General features: G+C 37.6%; 1 protein-coding gene across 2 annotated transcripts in view; it reads right to left on the reverse strand.

The window, feature by feature from the left end:
- Positions 1 to 15158, reverse strand: part of LOC135709396 (uncharacterized) — a 29648-nt gene extending 14490 nt beyond the window's left edge. For both annotated transcript variants that reach the window (XM_065231688.1, XM_065231687.1), the window contains exon 1: positions 14914 to 15158. In XM_065231688.1, the coding sequence (XP_065087760.1) occupies positions 14914 to 15040 (127 nt within the window). In that variant the 5' untranslated portion in view covers positions 15041 to 15158. The remainder of the gene's footprint in view (positions 1 to 14913) is intronic.
- Positions 15159 to 18368: the final 3210 nt, after the last annotated feature.

Raw genomic sequence — 18368 nt, forward strand, 5'->3', positions numbered from 1 at the left:
GTGAAGCACAAGTCAAGAAATGTGGTGTTCTTATTTCAACCGCGTTTCTAGTATTATATCAATGAAAGTCACTTCCTCTTTCAATTCGATCACAAAAATATCGAGGCAGCAAACCGTTAATTACTTTAAAAATGAACACTATAGTCAAATATACAATTCTTTGCTTCACTGACAACCATTGTAACTCGTCTAACATCAAAGTTGAGGAAGTGAATCTATTACATCTCAAAATCAAACGCATAATTTTATTCTGCAAGCGCTGTTATCTCGATATTTGTGTTGCATTGGCCAGAAATAAAATGGAAGGGCAAAAGTCAACATGACGAGAGATGATTGATTTGTATAGCTGTATTTTACTGGCAATAGTTAAATCGTTTTTCAGTCGACATAGAATTCCATACTTCTTGGCAATTTTCTTGATGACATTGTCAATGTGATAGTTGAACTTAAGTGTGTCATCAATAATCACGCCAAGATATTTAATCTCCCGAACGCGATCAATAGTCTCATCATCAATTACAACAGAGACGTTCTCATTTACTCGATTCCACGAAATTACCATAAATTTAGTTTTACTTGTATTCAATTTTAACTGCTTATACTTCAACCATCTACTTAGAGAACGCAAATCTTCATTCAAGTGTAAAACGGCATCATCTAAATCCTTAGCTGCAATGAATAACACAGTATCATCTGCAAAAAGATTAATGTCGCAAAATCGTAAAACACGTCGCAAGTCATTAATATACATAATAAATAACAGGGGCCCTAATACACTTCCCTGGGGCACTCCAAGGGTATTCCCCACGGGACTGGAAACAGAATCATTAAACACAGTCCGTTGAGTTCTGTCAGACAAATAGCTTTCAAACCATTTATATGCAGTACTCGTAATTCCAAAGCGCTTGATTGATCTTAACAATAAGGGCCTAGAAATTGTTTCAAAACCGCGTTTAAGATCCAAAAAAAACAGCAACAATCGTATCTTTACACTCCAAGTTATTTTTCCATTTCGCTAATACCAAATTCAACGCGGTTTCACAAGAATGACCTTCCCGATATCCCGATTGTTCTGGTATCAACAAACTATTACTATTTAAATACTCCAACAGCTGGCCTTTAACAACAAGTTCTAAAATTTTCTCTAATGTGTGCAACATGTTGATGGGACGAAACTCTTCGGCTTTAATCGTTCCAGCAACTTTTTGAATAGGGACCACAAAGGACTCCTTCCAAATTTGTGGCACATGTCCAGTTTGTAAAGATTCATTAATAAGGTCCAGCAAGATGTGGCCAATGACATGAAAGCAATCTTGAATAACTCTAGCATTAACATTATCTACTCCAGCCGATTTTCTTAATGAAAAACAAATAACTCTAAGTTCATCTAATGTGATTGGGTGAAAAACTTCAAATCTACAACTACTATTAACTGGCTGTTTTATTTCGTCAGGTTCATCGACCAATTCAATAGATTGATTAATCAATGAAACGCTATCTACGAAATAATCATTAAACTTAGCTGCAATTACTTGATCTGACTGTTCCAATGTGCCATTAAAAGTTATGGACCGTGGTTTGCAATTACTAGGTTTTAATAAAGATTTCAAAATTTTCCATAACTCTTTGCTGTTGTTTTGATGCTGATCAATCTTCCTTTGAACATATTCACAACGAGTTTTCTTTATCGATTGTGAATACTTATTACGCGCGATTGTGTACCTAGTCCAATGATTGTCATTATTAGATCTACAAAACTTTTTGTACCATTTGTACCTTTTCCGTTTAAGACGCAAAAGATCCAAATTGTACCAGCTGTTCGAGTTTTTCAAAGAAACAAACTTTTGCTCAACTAGTTGATTGGTACACGTTTTCAAAGCGTTATTAAGAACAGCTGTAGATTCATCTAAGTTACCGTCCGCGAATGGAAAATCCAGGCTTCTCTCAACAAGGTTTGAAACAGCTTGCTTCGAATATTTCCTCCAGCACTTCAATTTTACAAAATTATCGTTATCGTTAACATGGTCTAAGACATTAATCACTGACGATCCATTGTTGGTCCGCTGATTCCTTTCCACACTCAGGGTTTCCTTGTAGGTTTTGAGCACACGACAAACTGTTGTTTTCGGTCGATCGATGACTGGTATAATAGCCACGATTTAAACAATTTATTTTCTGCTGCTTGTTTTTAAATCATCTCTTTGGTTGAAACAATGATTAGCATAGTCCTCACCAGGGTTGCTTCCACTGACTTTCTATCAAAAATGTTTTTCGGAATTATGAAATCATTAGATGATATAATGATATGTTTTACTTGCAAGCAACAAGAAGAGGGTGTAGAATGTGTATCTGATTCGTAAAACATGTAAATTTCGATTTCAGAGCGTCACATTCAGCGATCTTGATTCGTGTTCGTTCGTTCACTCAGAGTTAGCACTCGCGAGTAATAAAATCGTTAATTTTCACTATCTTAAAGCGAATTTGACTGGCTTTATGAATCAAACACATGCTTCACTAGCTCTTCTTGTAAATTACAAGTACTAATAATCATTATAACTTCTACTGATTTCATAATTCCGAAATAAAAATATTTTATAGCAAGTGAGTGCAAGCAACCTTGGTCCTCACAGACACCATTGAATAAAGATTCGCATAGATATTTTTTTTCAAGTTTCTCCTCACAAACTGAACAACATTTGGACCCCGTGTAGGTTTCAGCTATTCATCATAATGTTTTGATTACTAAATTACAAAAAAATAGCCATTTATTTGAGTAACCGCATAAGTCCCCTTTAAACAAATGCTGGAAAGCAGTAAAAACCCAAACCCACGACCTATGTGATTTCACTAAAAGTTAATATTTTGGACTCTACTTTAAAATGGTTTCTCACATTAAATTTTTATGATATTTATAGGAGAATTATATTAATCCAAGGGGATCTGAAATGATTTAAAAAAGACCTTAAAATATGTAAAATGCCGCTGCCAATGTTAAAAATTCTTGATCAGACAAATAAAGACATTTTATTAAAATTCATATATGATATATATGTATGCATACAATTTGTAAAACTATCTGGCGTCCCTGACTGCTAAACTAGCTGTTTTGGAACTCATGATTGTATTTGGTTCCTGGTCCGGTCTAGGAATTTTTCGGGTTCGAAAATTTCTCGACTTCGAAAGCTCTCAATTAATAACTGTGGAAGTGCATCTAGAACACTGAGTTGAGAGCACGCGATAAGCTAATATGTCATACGCAATAAGCTTGAAATTCGAGGAAGAAGAAGAAAAAGAAGAAAAAGATTGTAAAACGTGCTCAATTTTGCTGAGCAAGTCTAATGAACATACACATTTGAATATCATCATTTCATCCATAATCCATTTCATAACAATACATCCTTCATCATAATCATATCAACCCAACCAACAAATCCTCAAAGCCGACGGAATCGAAATCCAATGTGTAATGACGTAGAAGCTGTTGAACCCTTCTCATGCCAAATGAATATATTTAGCTTATCTACCTTGACCACCCGTTTATGGTTTGTATCAACACCACCGTTACCGCTTTCTAAAACCCCTGTCCGGTTTAACGATATGGCGTCATAGAGTGACTGGTAGTATGTAGCAACACTGTAAGCCTGTGGCCACGTCAGTCCGGCATTTTCGATTGCGCTCGCTCCGCTTTAGGACGCAACTAATAACGAAGGTGAAAAAGCAATGACCTTTGCCGGAGCCTACAGCAGACTTTTCAGTTTAGTCATTCGACTATAAAGAATAATCAATCAAAAAACTCACACACCCTGGACAATTGGGTCGTTACTTCGCATCCTGAGGCCAAAGCTACTCACACCCTTCCAACACATTTGTGGTCGGCTATTACAACATGGTTAATTTGCATATCGCTCTGCGGCAAACAGAATTTTTTATTCAATCCAATCTTATTAGCTTATCTTGCTGTTTGAACGAAAAGATATGCAAATGTTTACAATAAATAGCTTTATCGCCACAGTCCAATTTTGAAATCAACCCTGAATGTTTGGGTGGTCATCCGATATAAGTATTTTCCATTTCTTTCTCTAGGCAGTAACGTCCCAGCCGGAGCTGGGCTACCAGCTATCAGTAAGCTCTGGGTCGTTGTGTTAATTTGAATCCAAACTATGCACCATTCGCTTACAGAACCGTTTCTTCATTCAAAGGAAGCGCACGGTGTTTTCTTCCACTCAAAATCAACCCGCCTCGACTGGCATTCGCTGTTTCTCGAGTCAAATTTCGATCGCATCGATTTAGAATCAAATTGATTTAGATTTTTTGTGCACCTCGCTCTAACCCATCTCTCTCAACAGCACCCAAGAAGAGATTGCTTTCAATATCTTACCTTCACAAGGAACATCTTCTGGGTCACCAGAAGGACTCGGCATCAATAAAAGATGTGTCCAAATTAGCATCTTGCCTCCGTCAGCAGATCTGCCGATGTGGTTTTTTTCTGCTTCGCCTCAATCGTAATCTCCGGATGAATAGATTCTAACATCGATGTTTCGGCTCTGAGGCGCCCCTGAGAAGGTGACGGTAATGCAATCTGATGCTTGATTTCTGCTCTTTTCTATCCATTGCGAATTCAATTTCCTCTCGGGTGAAGGTTTCGCTCAAAGGTCGTGGTTAAATGAAATCGATAATAATGGCCACTTGATGTTGCCAGTATCGAACGCTCTGCTATCTTTAGCAGATCAAACAAAGACGGTGGGGGAGGGCTTGTTTTGTGTTAAATATTCAGGGGACGCTTTTGCCGAGTTTGTCGATTAGTGAATTTATTATAGAATAGTCAAGTTAAGCCTGATACATTGTATCGAGGAGATTCTCAAAATAAGGCATGGTGGAACTAGCACATACCAATGTAATAATGAGAGAAATATGGATGAATTCAGTTTAACCCTTACGTGCGTGACGATACCGGTACCCATGTTTATTGCGAAGATGCAATATTCTTTAAAGTTGCTGGTTTATAACGTATGCATTTTAAAAAAGTATACATTTTTTGTCGATTTTTCATACCTGGCGATAAATCTAAGCGGTCATATGTTTTCTGTTTACAGCCCAAATAGAGGGGAAACTTCATCCAAACACTAGTTCAATTCATTCAACTCTAAATGTCTGTACTACCCAAGGTTTCAACTCTCCCTATTTTTCTCAACTGCGTCCAATTGAAAATTCTGCTTAAATCCCAACACAAAAATCTACTTCAATTCCTATGTGACAAAAAACGTGGTCGAACAGGCATAAAAAATACATAAAATTACCCTAACAAAAACCATACGACCACTATGGCTAAAGTCCCAGCTAGCTATCGCAAAGTTCCCAGAAATGGCTTGAACTAATTCATTATAGTAAATGCACTTGCAAAAGTATTAGTTTGGTTTTAAAGGGTGATACGGTCAAAATTTGGTCAAGGGAAAACGCGTGTAAATCGGTGAAATCGTTTATTTAAAAAATCAAATTAAATTTCTTTTTCAAGTTCAATTAGTATAAAATTCAGGAAAAATATTCAGTTAGGCTTCCGCTTTTCCAAATCCGAATTGCCGGGCCTTACGCTTGACCCCTGCCATCAGATTTTGTACAGCCACCTTGTCCACCTTCTTCGCCGCAGAAAGCTAGTTTGCCTTGAACTGCTGCTCGCCCTTAGCAGTTTTTTTGGTCTTCTTTAGGTTCCGCTTGACAATAGCCCAGTATTTCTCAATTGGGCGGAGCTCTGGCGTGTTGGGAGGGTTCTTGTCCTTGGGAACCACCTGCACGTTGTTGGCGGCGTACCACTCCATGGCCTTTTTACCGTAATGGCAAGATGCCAAATCCGGCCAAAACAGTACGGAACAACCGTGTTTCTTCAGGAAAGGCAGCAGACGTTTATTCAAACACTCTTTCACGTAAATTTCTTGGTTGACAGTCCCGGAAGCTATGAAAATGCTGCTTTTCAAGCCACAGGTACAGATGGCTTGCCAAACCAGATATTTCTTTGGGAACTTTGACAGTTTCATGTGCTTGAAAACATCTGCTACCTTTCCCCTTCCTTTTGCCGTATAAAACTCCTGTCCCGGAAGCTGCTTGTAGTCGGCTTTGACGTAGGTTTCGTCGTCCATTACCACGCAGTCAAACTTCGTCAGCATCGTCGTGTACAGCCTCCGGGATCGCGCTTTGGCCGTCGTATTTTGTTTATCATCGCGATTTGGAGTCACTACCTTCTTGTAAGTCGATAGTCCGGCTCGTTTTTTGGCTCGATGCACGGTTGTAGACGATACACCCAGCTTATTTGCGGCATCTCGGAGAGAGAGGTTAGGGTTTCGCTTGAAACTACCGGCAACTCTCTTTGTCGTCTCAGCAGCTTCTGGTTTTCGATTTCCCCCCGATCCAGACTTCCTGGCTGTCGACAAACGTTCCCCAAACACTTTAATTACATTTGTAACGGTTGATTTGGCAACTTTTAGCGATTTTGGCAACTTTGCGTGCGAGTAGCTCGGATTTTCGCGATGCGCGAGCAAAATTTTGATACGCTGCTCTTCTTGCTTGGACGGCATTTTGACAACTGAAGAGTGAATTCCAAAATCAAAATAGGAGCAACATTCTACACACACACACCTTCAAAATGAGGGGTGTTCAGGGTTTTTAAATGCAAAATTGAAAGAAATACGTCAAGTTGATATTGACCAAATTTTGACCGTATCACCCTTTATGTTGCGTTTTTTATTAAGCTATAGACTGTACTCGAAAAAAATGTAACAGGCAAAATGATCACCAAAAATCATTTAAAGTTGGAAGTTTTTGAAACTCTCAGAAAATAAATACACACATATTAGTTATGTTTTTGCAAAGTTGGTTTATTCAACTTCTTCTCCAAGGCTAAATTCCCACACCTTGGACTTAACTTAACGATCAAATCTTGTGCAACACTTGTGCCATCTTTCTTACACACTTTCATCTACTCTTTCTTCAAATCCTTGTCGTTTTTGAAGGCCTTCCCTGTTTTCCGGAGCTTGCCCTTCATAATCGCCCAGAATGTTTCTATTAGGAGAAGTTCTGGCGAGTTTGGCGGATTAGCCTCCTTCGGCACAAAAACAACATCGTTTGCTTCGTACCACTCCATCACCGGATTTGCGTAATGGCACGATGCCAGATCCGGCCAGAACAGAGTGTCACCTTCGTGGGACCGGAGAAAGGGCAGCAGGTGCTTCTGGAGGCATTCTTCTTAATATATTTGCCCGTTGGTGGTGCCGGTAGGTATGTACGGCTTGCTGAATTTGCCACACCCACAGGTCACCTGTCACACTAAGTACTTATTGCCCCGTAACGTGGGTAGATCACCTTTTCGTGGTACGTTACGGGATGTAAGATCTACCACCGATTCCTAGCACATACTATTTTAAACTAGGGGAACAGGATTTTTCAGTAATCAAAGGAACACATCTTAGTCCTTGTTACTTTTTATGCCTTATTGATAGTGACAAGCTTTTTCCACCGAGGATGATCTTGAAACAAGGAAAAAATGAGTTAGTTAGTCTTCATCTATGTGATTCCTAATCTTCTATTCGTTGTACCCTAGTTTGAAGTGGTTAAGATGATGCATGGTCATTATCGGTGTCATTCCCTAATTTTATTGCTAAGGAATCCGATTTTGACGGACAAAGGGGCGCGCCTTTGGAGGGTGTTCCAACACTCCGAAGGGTATATTTAAATAGCGGGACCTTGCGATAAATGCGAGAATGACAACTGTAAAAAAATCGAATTCTTCATCATTTCTCAATAGTGATGGAGTAATACGACATGCACTAAACTAAGGACACGGGATATACTACAATAGATCAAATTACTGGTCGCAGTGGTTTTAGGTCACGAACAATTACTTATTGGCAAATTTTTCGACGTTTGTCTTCGAAAACTTCTCCAGAACATCCAGGTGGGACTTGCCAACGAAAAATTCCAGGCCGGGGATCTGCTTGGCGTCCGCTTTAATGTACGTCTCGTCGTCCATTACGATGCATTTCGGCTGCACCAACCACTCGCGGTACAGTTTCCTAGCGCGGGATTTGGTCACCGTATTCTGTTTATCGGTTTATCGGTTACCTTGCAGGCATGAAGTCCGGTCCGCTTCATTGTCTGCTGGACGAACCAGACAGAATAATTGACCTTCTTGGCCACGTCCCGAATCGAAAGGTTCGGATTGCGCTTGAAGTAATCGCTCACCTTCCTTGCGTTCACGGGGTCGGTCGTCTTCGCTTTTCTTCCACTGCCGCTGGGTCGTTTGGGTCTCCTGGAACGATTGTACCACACGGGACACGAATTGTCAATTCCAAACTGTTTCGCGATCCACCTGTGGGACTGGACTGGATTTTCCACGACGGCTCCCATCTCGATAACCACTTGACATATTGTGACGAGAATTTCATATATAAACATTACACTCTAAACTAGTTTTATTATGGCTTGTTTATGTTTGGAACCAGTTATGCGAGGTAGGCGACGATTATTCGTATTTGACAGCCACCTACCCCCCTTGGTTAACACCGGTCAGAACGTGATGTAAACGCCAGATGATCCGTCGTTGCTGAAATTGACTTCCCTTCGGTCGTTAACATCGATTGAATTTTTCACCCTACTTCGTCTACCCTTCGAGATTTTCTTGTCATAAATTTTGCTTTTTATTCCCTATGAGGATCCAACTTTTAAGTTGAGCTGGTAAACAGAGTAATTGAGAATTTTATGATACACTGAAACAAGTCTAAGCAAAAACAATATATCCTTTTTGCTCTCATTTAAAACCAAATAGTTTTATGGTTGCTTTTATAATGATTGAATATTTATAGAGTATTTTATAAAGGAATTAATAAACACTTGCCAATGAAGTTTATGATTGATTTACAGAACAGTTCTATGGAGGAATTGAGAACTGCTTTATATTTATTTTTAAAACATGACAGTCTTTGACTTTCTCGACAAATTATTTATTTATTTATTGTAATTCATCTGACAGTAGTTGTCTTAATGAATAAAACTTAGATAATACACAAAAAAGCAACAGATAAACATATTACAAAAATAATCACAAACTTCTTAATCGGTTTCGAAATTGGTTCGATGTTTCTCCGAATTCAAATGTTTCTTCCACATCCATATGCAGTCCGATGGAATCTTGTAAGGATGATTGCCTCAACATCCTTTGAGGAACACGGAAGTTTACTTATGAAAGAAGTTGAGGGCAGTCCACATCGCCAAAATGAGGGCAGTCCACATCGCATGCAAAAATGAGGACGAACTACACAATCACTAAGTAGCCTCAAAATAGCGTGGAGTATAATCCTAGCATGTCCGTCTAAAAAGCACACTTTTTAGTATACATACTCAGAGATGGGCGGAGAAAAAATACAATTCTGCAGCAGGGTGTTGTATGTTAATGATCTTACAACCCTTGCTAAAAGCTAGCATTTACCATGACTTTTTCTTTTCGATTCGATGTACGTGCAATATAATAATTGAGTGTATCGCAATATTTTTCACGTTTCTTGGGGAACAGAAAGATCAGCTAATCTGTAGGGTTAGAATATTATGTTGCTGAGCAATTCCCTACGAATTCGCAAATCGTTTTATTTTTGTATTTTTTTGATTTGGTTGAAAATTTAAAAAAACGTTCCTTATCTAGCTTTAATTTTGAAAAGGGCCTATAGAAAAATATCAAACTTATTTTCAGAAAATTTTTACTCGAAAACTGTTTACCCGATCTGTTTGGAGTCTCCGGCAATATTGCAGATAAAAGATGAGACTATTTGAAAAAAAAAAATGCACTCAAGTAAAAATTAACCAACTTTTTTTTTATTTCAAATAAAGTCTTAAAACAATTTTTCTCAAAATTGAATTTTTCGTATTTTTTTATTTGTTGATATGTTTTAGAAGACAAAAAATGCCATCTTTTGCACTATAGGTCAAGATGGAGACATGATGGACAACAAATTCTATTTTTTTTTTTTAAACTCAAATTTTTGGAAAAATATCCAAAACTTGGTCAAATTACTTTTTAGACTTGACATAATGAAAGAACACCAAATTTACAATAAAAAAGCACACAGATAAAATTTTTCTAAGTCGCACCGTTTTCGAGATATTGCAGTTTGAAAGTACCGTAAAACGGGGTAACTTTGATAGTTTTTTGAAGTATATCCTAAATATTTTTTACAGCAATGAATGTTTTTCAAACTTTAATTTTTTAAAACAAGTACTGGGGATCCTAGAGCCCGGAACAGAACCAACTTAACAGTAAATTTAAAATTTGTGATTCTTGTCGTATGCAGCTTTCTAAACGTTCCAAACTATCGAGTAGCGACGAGCTATCGAACTGCGATGAACAAGTTATCAACATGAATGTATCAAGTCAGGAATCTTTAGTAACTGTACCATCAATAACATCGGTAGAAGCAATCGACTCTAATGTTGGCAAATATTCGCAAAGCGTTAATATTGAACTTTTCAACAAATCTATATCTAGTATTTTGACATCACCAATTGATTTTAAAAAAATGATTTGTGTAAATTATGCTATGAAGAAATATCATGAAATAAATCAAAGAATTAGAAAGCACATATTTGCACTTAATGCAGAAGCAAACTTAGATGATAACAAAACTGACGATTTTAATAAAATTATTGAATAGCTAACAGAAAAGTTTTCGATAGAAGATACAACGGAAACTGAGAAATTTCAGCTCTTGAGGATATTACCTAGATTATGGACCATTCAGAAAATTATGGACACATTTAACACAACCAGATATATGGCAACAAAATCTAAACAACTTTTAAACGATAAAGTATGTCTCCAAGTCTACAGTCTCCGCGTACATCGTACGGGTTAGGCAAAAATGTGCGTCTATCTCTAAAAACTGTCGCATTAATGGCCCTTCGCTCATTTTCAACTTCTATTCAATTTTCATACTGCCGTACTCTAACGGAACTATCCACCTACCCCCTTCTAAAGATCATTCTCTAGCTAATAAATCATCACACTAAAGCTTCATGTTAGCATTTCCAACCAACTCTGAAAATCGTTAACTTCGCGTATGAAGTAACATAAAAATAATTTGAAGGTTGTTTTACAAGACGAAGTACAAAGTCATCACTGGAATAATCAGCAAGCAACTATTCATCCATTCATCATTTATTTTAAACATGAAGAAAAAAATAATCATTTGAGTTATGTAGTAATTTCAGAAGATTTGCGGCATTATTCTGTATCTGTAATCTTATTTATCTCAAAAATTATTGCTTTTTTACGTACAGAACAGCAGTTTACTGTGAATAAAATTTATATCATGTATGACGGAGCTGCATCGGGATTTTTTTTCTAGTCTTTTCCAGTTTGAGAATAAACATGGAATAGAAGTTGAATGGCATTCCTCCGCAACATCGCATGGAAAAGGTCTATGTGATGCTATAGGAGGAAACCTGAAACGTATAGCTACCAGAGCAAGTCTAGCTAAAAAACGTGAACATCCGATAAAAAATGTGATTGGGCTCAGAGGCGAAACGAGGATCAGCTGACTCAAATTTTCTTTTGTTATGCAACTACTGAAGAATGTGAAACTCATCAGCACGAGCTCAACAAACAATACCCAAGGGCTATAACCAATCAAGGACCTCAAAAATACCGCTCCTTTATTCCTATTTCTGAAAGACAAATAGAAGTCAGACATTTTTCAAACTGTAATAATGAAAAGAAAATTGTTGATTTTACTAAGATTTTACTATTATTTCTAACAATGTAAAAATAAATTAAATCATTCTCGACAAATCGCAATTATAAGATCTTTGCATATGCTAATGAGCGAAATATGTAGTTGCATGTATCGATGAGCCACCATTGTAAAATGTTCTGATCTTTCGGAAAAAAAACTATTTTCGGAACTGGAGAACGCTACATCTCGAAAACGATTAGACTTAGCAAAATTTTAGTCAGGTGCTTTTTTACTGTACATTTGATGTGCTTTTATTATAAATAGTTGAAACAGTAAATGGACCAAGTTTTGGATATTTTCGAAAAAACTTGAGTATTTTAAAAATCAGAACTTTTTTGTTCATCATTTCTCCATCTTGACCTATAGTGCAATAAATGGAATATTTTGTCCCTTAAAACACATCAACAAATAAAAAATACCAAAAATCCATTTTTGAAGAAAACTGTTTTTATGACTTTATTTTAAATTAAAAAAAAAAAAGTTCTTTGGAGTGTATTTTTTTTTTTCAAATAGTCTAATCTATTACCTGCAATATTACGCAAGACACCAAACCAATCGGACAAACTGTTTTCGAGTAAAAAATTTCTGTTATTTTTCTATATGCCCTTTTCAAAAATAAGGCTGGATTAAAAATGGCGATATTAAAAAGCAAAATAACATTGTCGGTCATATGGAACGTTTCCGCAAATTTTCATCCAAATAAAAAAAAAGCAAAATAAACTGATTTGCGAATTCCTAGGGCGCTGCTTAAATTCAACTAGAATTTAGAATCAAAAATAATATTCAAATTTTATTGATTAATTGATCTTTGTTGGCACCAATAAATGTGCAAAATACTGCGTTGCTCTCAATTTTTAGTATACACGTACATCGAATCGACAAGAAAAGTCATGCAAAATGCTAGCTTCTAGCCAGGGTTGCAAGATAATTTACATACAAAACCCTGTTGCCGATTTGTATTTTGTTTTCTCTGCTCACCTCTACCTAAGAGTATTTCTAGTTTTGTCTAACAAAATGCCCAGAACACACTTATTTCCTCTATAAACAACATTAATCTTGTTAGGGTGCCAGTTTTACCCCCACCACCCGTAATATTTTTTTTTTAGTATGCATTTATGCGTATCAGTTCAGTGTCTTCAATCAAGGTTTTTGCTCCTGATAATTTCATCCATTATGCATTAAATTTTTCACCTAGTTGGTGCCTGGAGACGCGACTGATTTAAGTTTTTCACACTGCGCTTCAAAAAATAATTTTAGGGTGAACGCTTCTACACTTGTGATACGTTAGAATCGTTAGGTTCCTATTATTGTAACGTACCGCATCTATAGAATCGTTTTCCGAAAACTGTTTTTGAATTTTATACAAAACGCTCCACTGGCACTGCTATGTGTTGTAAGCTGCACTTTGACTAACAACGTCAACACCGCACGAGATTGACTTGAACTTGATCGCTTTGTATGTATATGAAACGTCTTGGCATGGTTTGGGTGTTTTCTGTGTGGCTATTTTCATTTCACTGTACCTAACTTCAGGTCCCACAATTCCATTCTCAATCCCTTTGCCCTCGCCCACTAAATAATCTACCTGCCACATTTTGACTGAACGTAGCTAAAAATAGCTACGCATAATAAAACTCAACAAAAGTCCACTACTGCCTTGCCATACCACCTACCAAGAAAACGAACAAATTAGCAAAAAAAAATGTCACTCACCCCTGCTGGCCACACATCCTTTGTCGCAGCTGAGCCCAACTATTCGGAAGCCGCCGGAAAACTAAGCCCTTCCCTTCTAAAAGCTTTTGTAGTGTCGTCAACCATCCATCGTCGGCCCGCATTTTGCCAGATTTTCCTTGTGCCGTTCCCCTGGGACGTTCACATTCTTTGGCTGGCCAACCGAGACCGGGTAATCAATTTCGTGTTCGTGTGAGACGAATATAAAACAGGAACGGAAATCCAGCCAGGAGTAATTAAAATCATTAAAATTGACGGTGGATTTGCGGTGTTTTCGGGAGGGGACACATCAAGCAACAGACTTGGAATGTTTGGACTGCATTCAGTTGGGGGCATTTTTCGGCTTGTGGTATTATAAATTAGACGAATCATAATTCCATTCGAGCAAGTGATGGAATAATATAAAACTCATGAATGATTAAAGAAAGAACAAATGCGAAGTGATTCTAGACAGGGGCGTAATTGCTTTTGAAAACAAAGATGTCAATCGCCGATTTCTCAATCTCGCAAACAAACTATACCAAAAGATAGAGGAATTATTTCTCTACCTGATTGTGTTTTTAGTTTCCAACATTGGCAAGAAATCAGCGATTGACATCTTTGTTTACAAAAGAAATTACGCCCAAATATCAAGTCACTCCGGAAATACATCCAAAATATTGCTTTGGTGTTGGCAATGCTGGGCCCTGGGCCTTTATTACAACCCGAGTTTTATTTTCGGCTTCTTTTACCGCCCACGGTGTGTTTTACGGAATCGATTGTGAAAAGCAGGATATAACTGTGAGGATTAGAGGAAAACTCAGTCGGAGATTTTCGTTTTGCGAGGGCGACTGTGTACTTCAAGGATACGGAGCTTAAGTTCTGAGGAATGGAATTTCAATTATGTCGGATGTAATTGGGTGAGGCCGAGCGAATGAGGATTGTTGCGGTGAGATCGTTACCTCTGGCAAAACGGTTGTTTTGTATGGAGTTTTATGCGTGGTTGTATCAACGTTATACACAGGATTCAGTGGATTGAGGTTTTAAGGATTATAATTCGCTTCCAATGTACGTTTTTCGAATTACTAAAAATAGTATGATTTCATAATTTTATGTTGCTAAAAAAAGTAACATCGATCATTGTACAACCTTTGGTTTGAATAGGTCCCATTGCCTTTCCTTCATTTGACGTTTATAAGCTCAAAATTGCTATTACTATTACTGTTCATTGTTCGTACAACTGCGACCAAAAGTGCCACCTCATTCGAAATCCACTTTTACCTCCTTCAACAGTTCTAACTCAACTTAGATTACTTTTTCAGCTGTCTCACCTCGGCAAATAGGATAAAGTTTCACAAGAAGGTAATTCGAATTTATTTCCCATCATATTACAGCTCCCAAATCCCTTTCGCACCCACCCTCCATGGTTACTCACCGTGAATTGCAGTTTCGCCAGCATGCAAAACATCGTTCGCAGTCTTGCTGGCCGTTTCCTTCGCCGACTCCACGATGCCGCCGGGGCCACCACCATTGATTAGCGGCGAACTGCTTGCACAACCCATTTTTGCACTTGTTTCCGTGCTTCTCCTGCTTTGTTCGCTGGCTTGCTACCACGCTCGCAATACTAAACAAAAAACTCTTTGCCGCTAACAGAAAACCTCTTCACTCTTTTTGCAGCAAAAATTGAGCACTTTAAATTCACTTTCACTTCGCTCAAAACCACTGTTTTAATGACCCTAGATAAATCACCTGGTCCTGGTTCTTGAGGGAACTGAGATCTTCTAATTTAGCTGGATTATCGCAGCTAATTCAGTTGTGGTTCAATTCCGAGAAAAGCTGGTTCTGAAACGAAAAAAGAAAAATCGATCGTGAATTATTCATTTCCCACTTCGGAGCACTCTGGTCAATGGCCAGACCGCGAGGCGGGATCGATTAATTATTGCAACCACGTGCTACCTGTCGAATATGTTTTGATTGGCTCGAGTGGGAAAGTACTGAGCAAGAGATGTTATCACATGGGGTGAGTCATTAGAAACAGAAAGAAAAATCAGGTCAACGAGCCTAGGGTAGTCGGCGGCTAATGGTTTTGTTGCGCTTATTAGAAAAAAAAAACCGTATCGTGCAACGGAAATACGAATTCGTCATGAAAATCAAGCGATGATGACACGCCATCAAGAGCAAGTTCATTACTGTTGCCGGTTTTCTAGTGGGTGGCAGGCCACTGTGGGAAAATTAACGACTGTGAGTGGAAAATCCCAGAAACGTGTTGCAATTAGGTGCTGAATTAGCATGGCAGAATTATAAAGCAGCACATAATTGTTTGGATTGAAGTATACAAATTATACCTGTGTTGATGAATCGGTCCATTTACCGTCAAGTCAGATACCGATAAAGAACACATTTTTCATCCCCCGCAGACGCCATAGCGCAGAAGCCTTCGCTATTGGGTTTATGATTGATAAATAATTAAATTAATAATGATTTAGTCTTCGACTAAAATTGACTGATCCATTAAGTCCCCTCCCGTTAATTTTCTTTATCCGGGAATTTAATTATCTGTTAAAAGTTAAGAAAGCGAGAAGTTGAACAGCTCCCGAAAAGACTACGTGTCGCAATTCGATATATACAAAGTGTTCTAAAGGCTTAAGTCCATGCTAATTTCAAAAAATTAAATTTTAAAACATATGCGCCGCATCGCATATGGGGTCTAAGACCTCTCAAAAACTGTCTATTTAGTATGTGAACAGCCCCTAATGTTGAATTCCAAATAACAATTGTTTTGCAATTCAGGGAAACTGGGATGTATTGAGAAATAACCCACAATATGGGTTTGTTTGCAAACAGGGTGACGTGTAAGGATTGAAAGTCAATATCTGACGCCGTTTTGAAATCTATAAGGAAACAAAAAATTACCTAACATTTAGTTCTTTTCACTCATCTCCCATGTTCCGTTCAATAAGCTAATTTTCAATAAACCGCTTAGTTTACATTTGACTACGGCAAAAATAATTACTTACTCGTGAGTATTTTCTACCCAAAATTAAGTTCAATTGACTCAAATTTGAGAATTTCTCATATACTCACTAGTAGCTTATTGAACAATAGTCATGAGAAAGTCGAATCTCTCGTTCCGTTTTTGACAACAACAAAAAGTGAGAGTGGGATGCAAAACTCCAAATTACCCAAAATTAAGTAAAAAGAACTTAAATTTAGAGTATTTTTTCTCTCTGTGTATGATGCTGGTTTCAGGAAAAACTTATCTTTGTAGATGGAGAATCACAACTAACTTATGAAAAAGGGATATTGTCAGTAAAGAAATACAAATTTGTCGGCATAACTTTCATGCCATCTCGATTAAAATACACTCATATTGTGGGGTATTTGACTGTATTCCACATTCAATTAAAGTATTTTGATATTAAATACGTAAAGTTTCCGATTTTCAGAGTTGGGAGGAAATGCTATACTTATTCAACATGAAGCTTTAGGGCGATAATTTATAAGCTAGTGATATACCTCAAATCCCCTCACCATCAAAGTTTGAGTGAGGTAAAACAATGTGCGTCTTAAAGGCTGACTAAAAGTAAATGGGGACGTCTCTCGTGCACGGTTAGCACGCCTCATCTCAGATCGAAAGACCGGGGTTGGCTTTAACACACTTCAACACCTTGCTGAAGATCCCTGGTTCCAATTTTTTCGTAGGCCCGCCGATTCCTTTCCACAATCAGGGTTTCTTTGTAGGTTTTGAGCACTCGACAAACTGTTGTTTTCGGCCTCTTCAGCGCTTTAGCCAGCTTGGAACCGGACCACTCTGGATTTTCCAGGTGTTTGTGCACAATATTTTTTCTTCTTTTGAGTTCCATTTGACGTTATTTCTGAACGTGATCGACAACTGTGATCAAACTTGCACCAGTTGTTCTCTATGGCAGTGTTAACAAACCACTGTCAAAGATTTTCGATTCTTCACACTAGAGGCGAGCGAGAGGCGTATCGATTTAATTTTAGTGCTAATGAAAGCGGAAGTGATATGGACCTGCAATCAATTGTCGGTCGATCGATGACTAGTATAACAGCCACGATTTAAATAATTTATTTTCTGCTGATTTTTTTTAAATCATCTGGTCGGTTGAAACAGTTATAAGAATGGTCCTCACAGGCACCATTGAATAAAGATTCGCATGGATTATGGTTCAAATTTCTCGTCACTAGCTTAACAACATTTAGACCACTTAGGTTTCATTTGTTCGTCTTAATGTTTTGATTACGAAATTACGAAAAATTAACCATTTATTTGAGTAACCGCATAAGTCCCCTTGATAAAAATGCTGGAAAGTAGTAAGCGCCCAAACCGAGAACCTATGCGACTTCACTACAAGTTAATAGTTTTGGAATCTTTTTTTTTAAATGGTTTCTCTCAATAAATTTTTTCAGATATTTGTAGGAGAAGTGTATTAATTCAAAAGGATCTAAAATGATTTGAAAAAGGTCTTTAAATGTGTAAAATGCCGCTGCCAATGTGAAAAATTCTTGATTAGACTAATCAAAACATTTTCTTAGAATTCATATATGACATATATGCTAGCATATATGTATACATACAATCACAAATTCAAGCATTCTAGCGCCGTGACGTGAGACAAAGTATGCTCACCTTCAGCCGAGTCAATCGAAGAGTCATCATCAAAAATTCAGGTTGACATAAATATCCACATATTTTTCCAGTACACCAACTTTAAATGTTTCTTTCTTTTCAGGTCAAATTACAGGCACTCATGAATCATACAACAGAAAGAATCATTCAAATCATCGATGCGGAAATCGTCCAACAAATGAATATCAACGATGACACAGAGCTAGTGCTTTTAAGCAGCTGGGGTATGGATGGCTCAA

Source organism: Ochlerotatus camptorhynchus, unplaced genomic scaffold (genome assembly GCF_037179485.1).
Source record: "Ochlerotatus camptorhynchus isolate MF236.1 unplaced genomic scaffold, CSIRO-AGI_Acam_v1.1 ptg000360l, whole genome shotgun sequence".
Taxonomy (NCBI): domain Eukaryota; kingdom Metazoa; phylum Arthropoda; class Insecta; order Diptera; family Culicidae; genus Ochlerotatus; species Ochlerotatus camptorhynchus.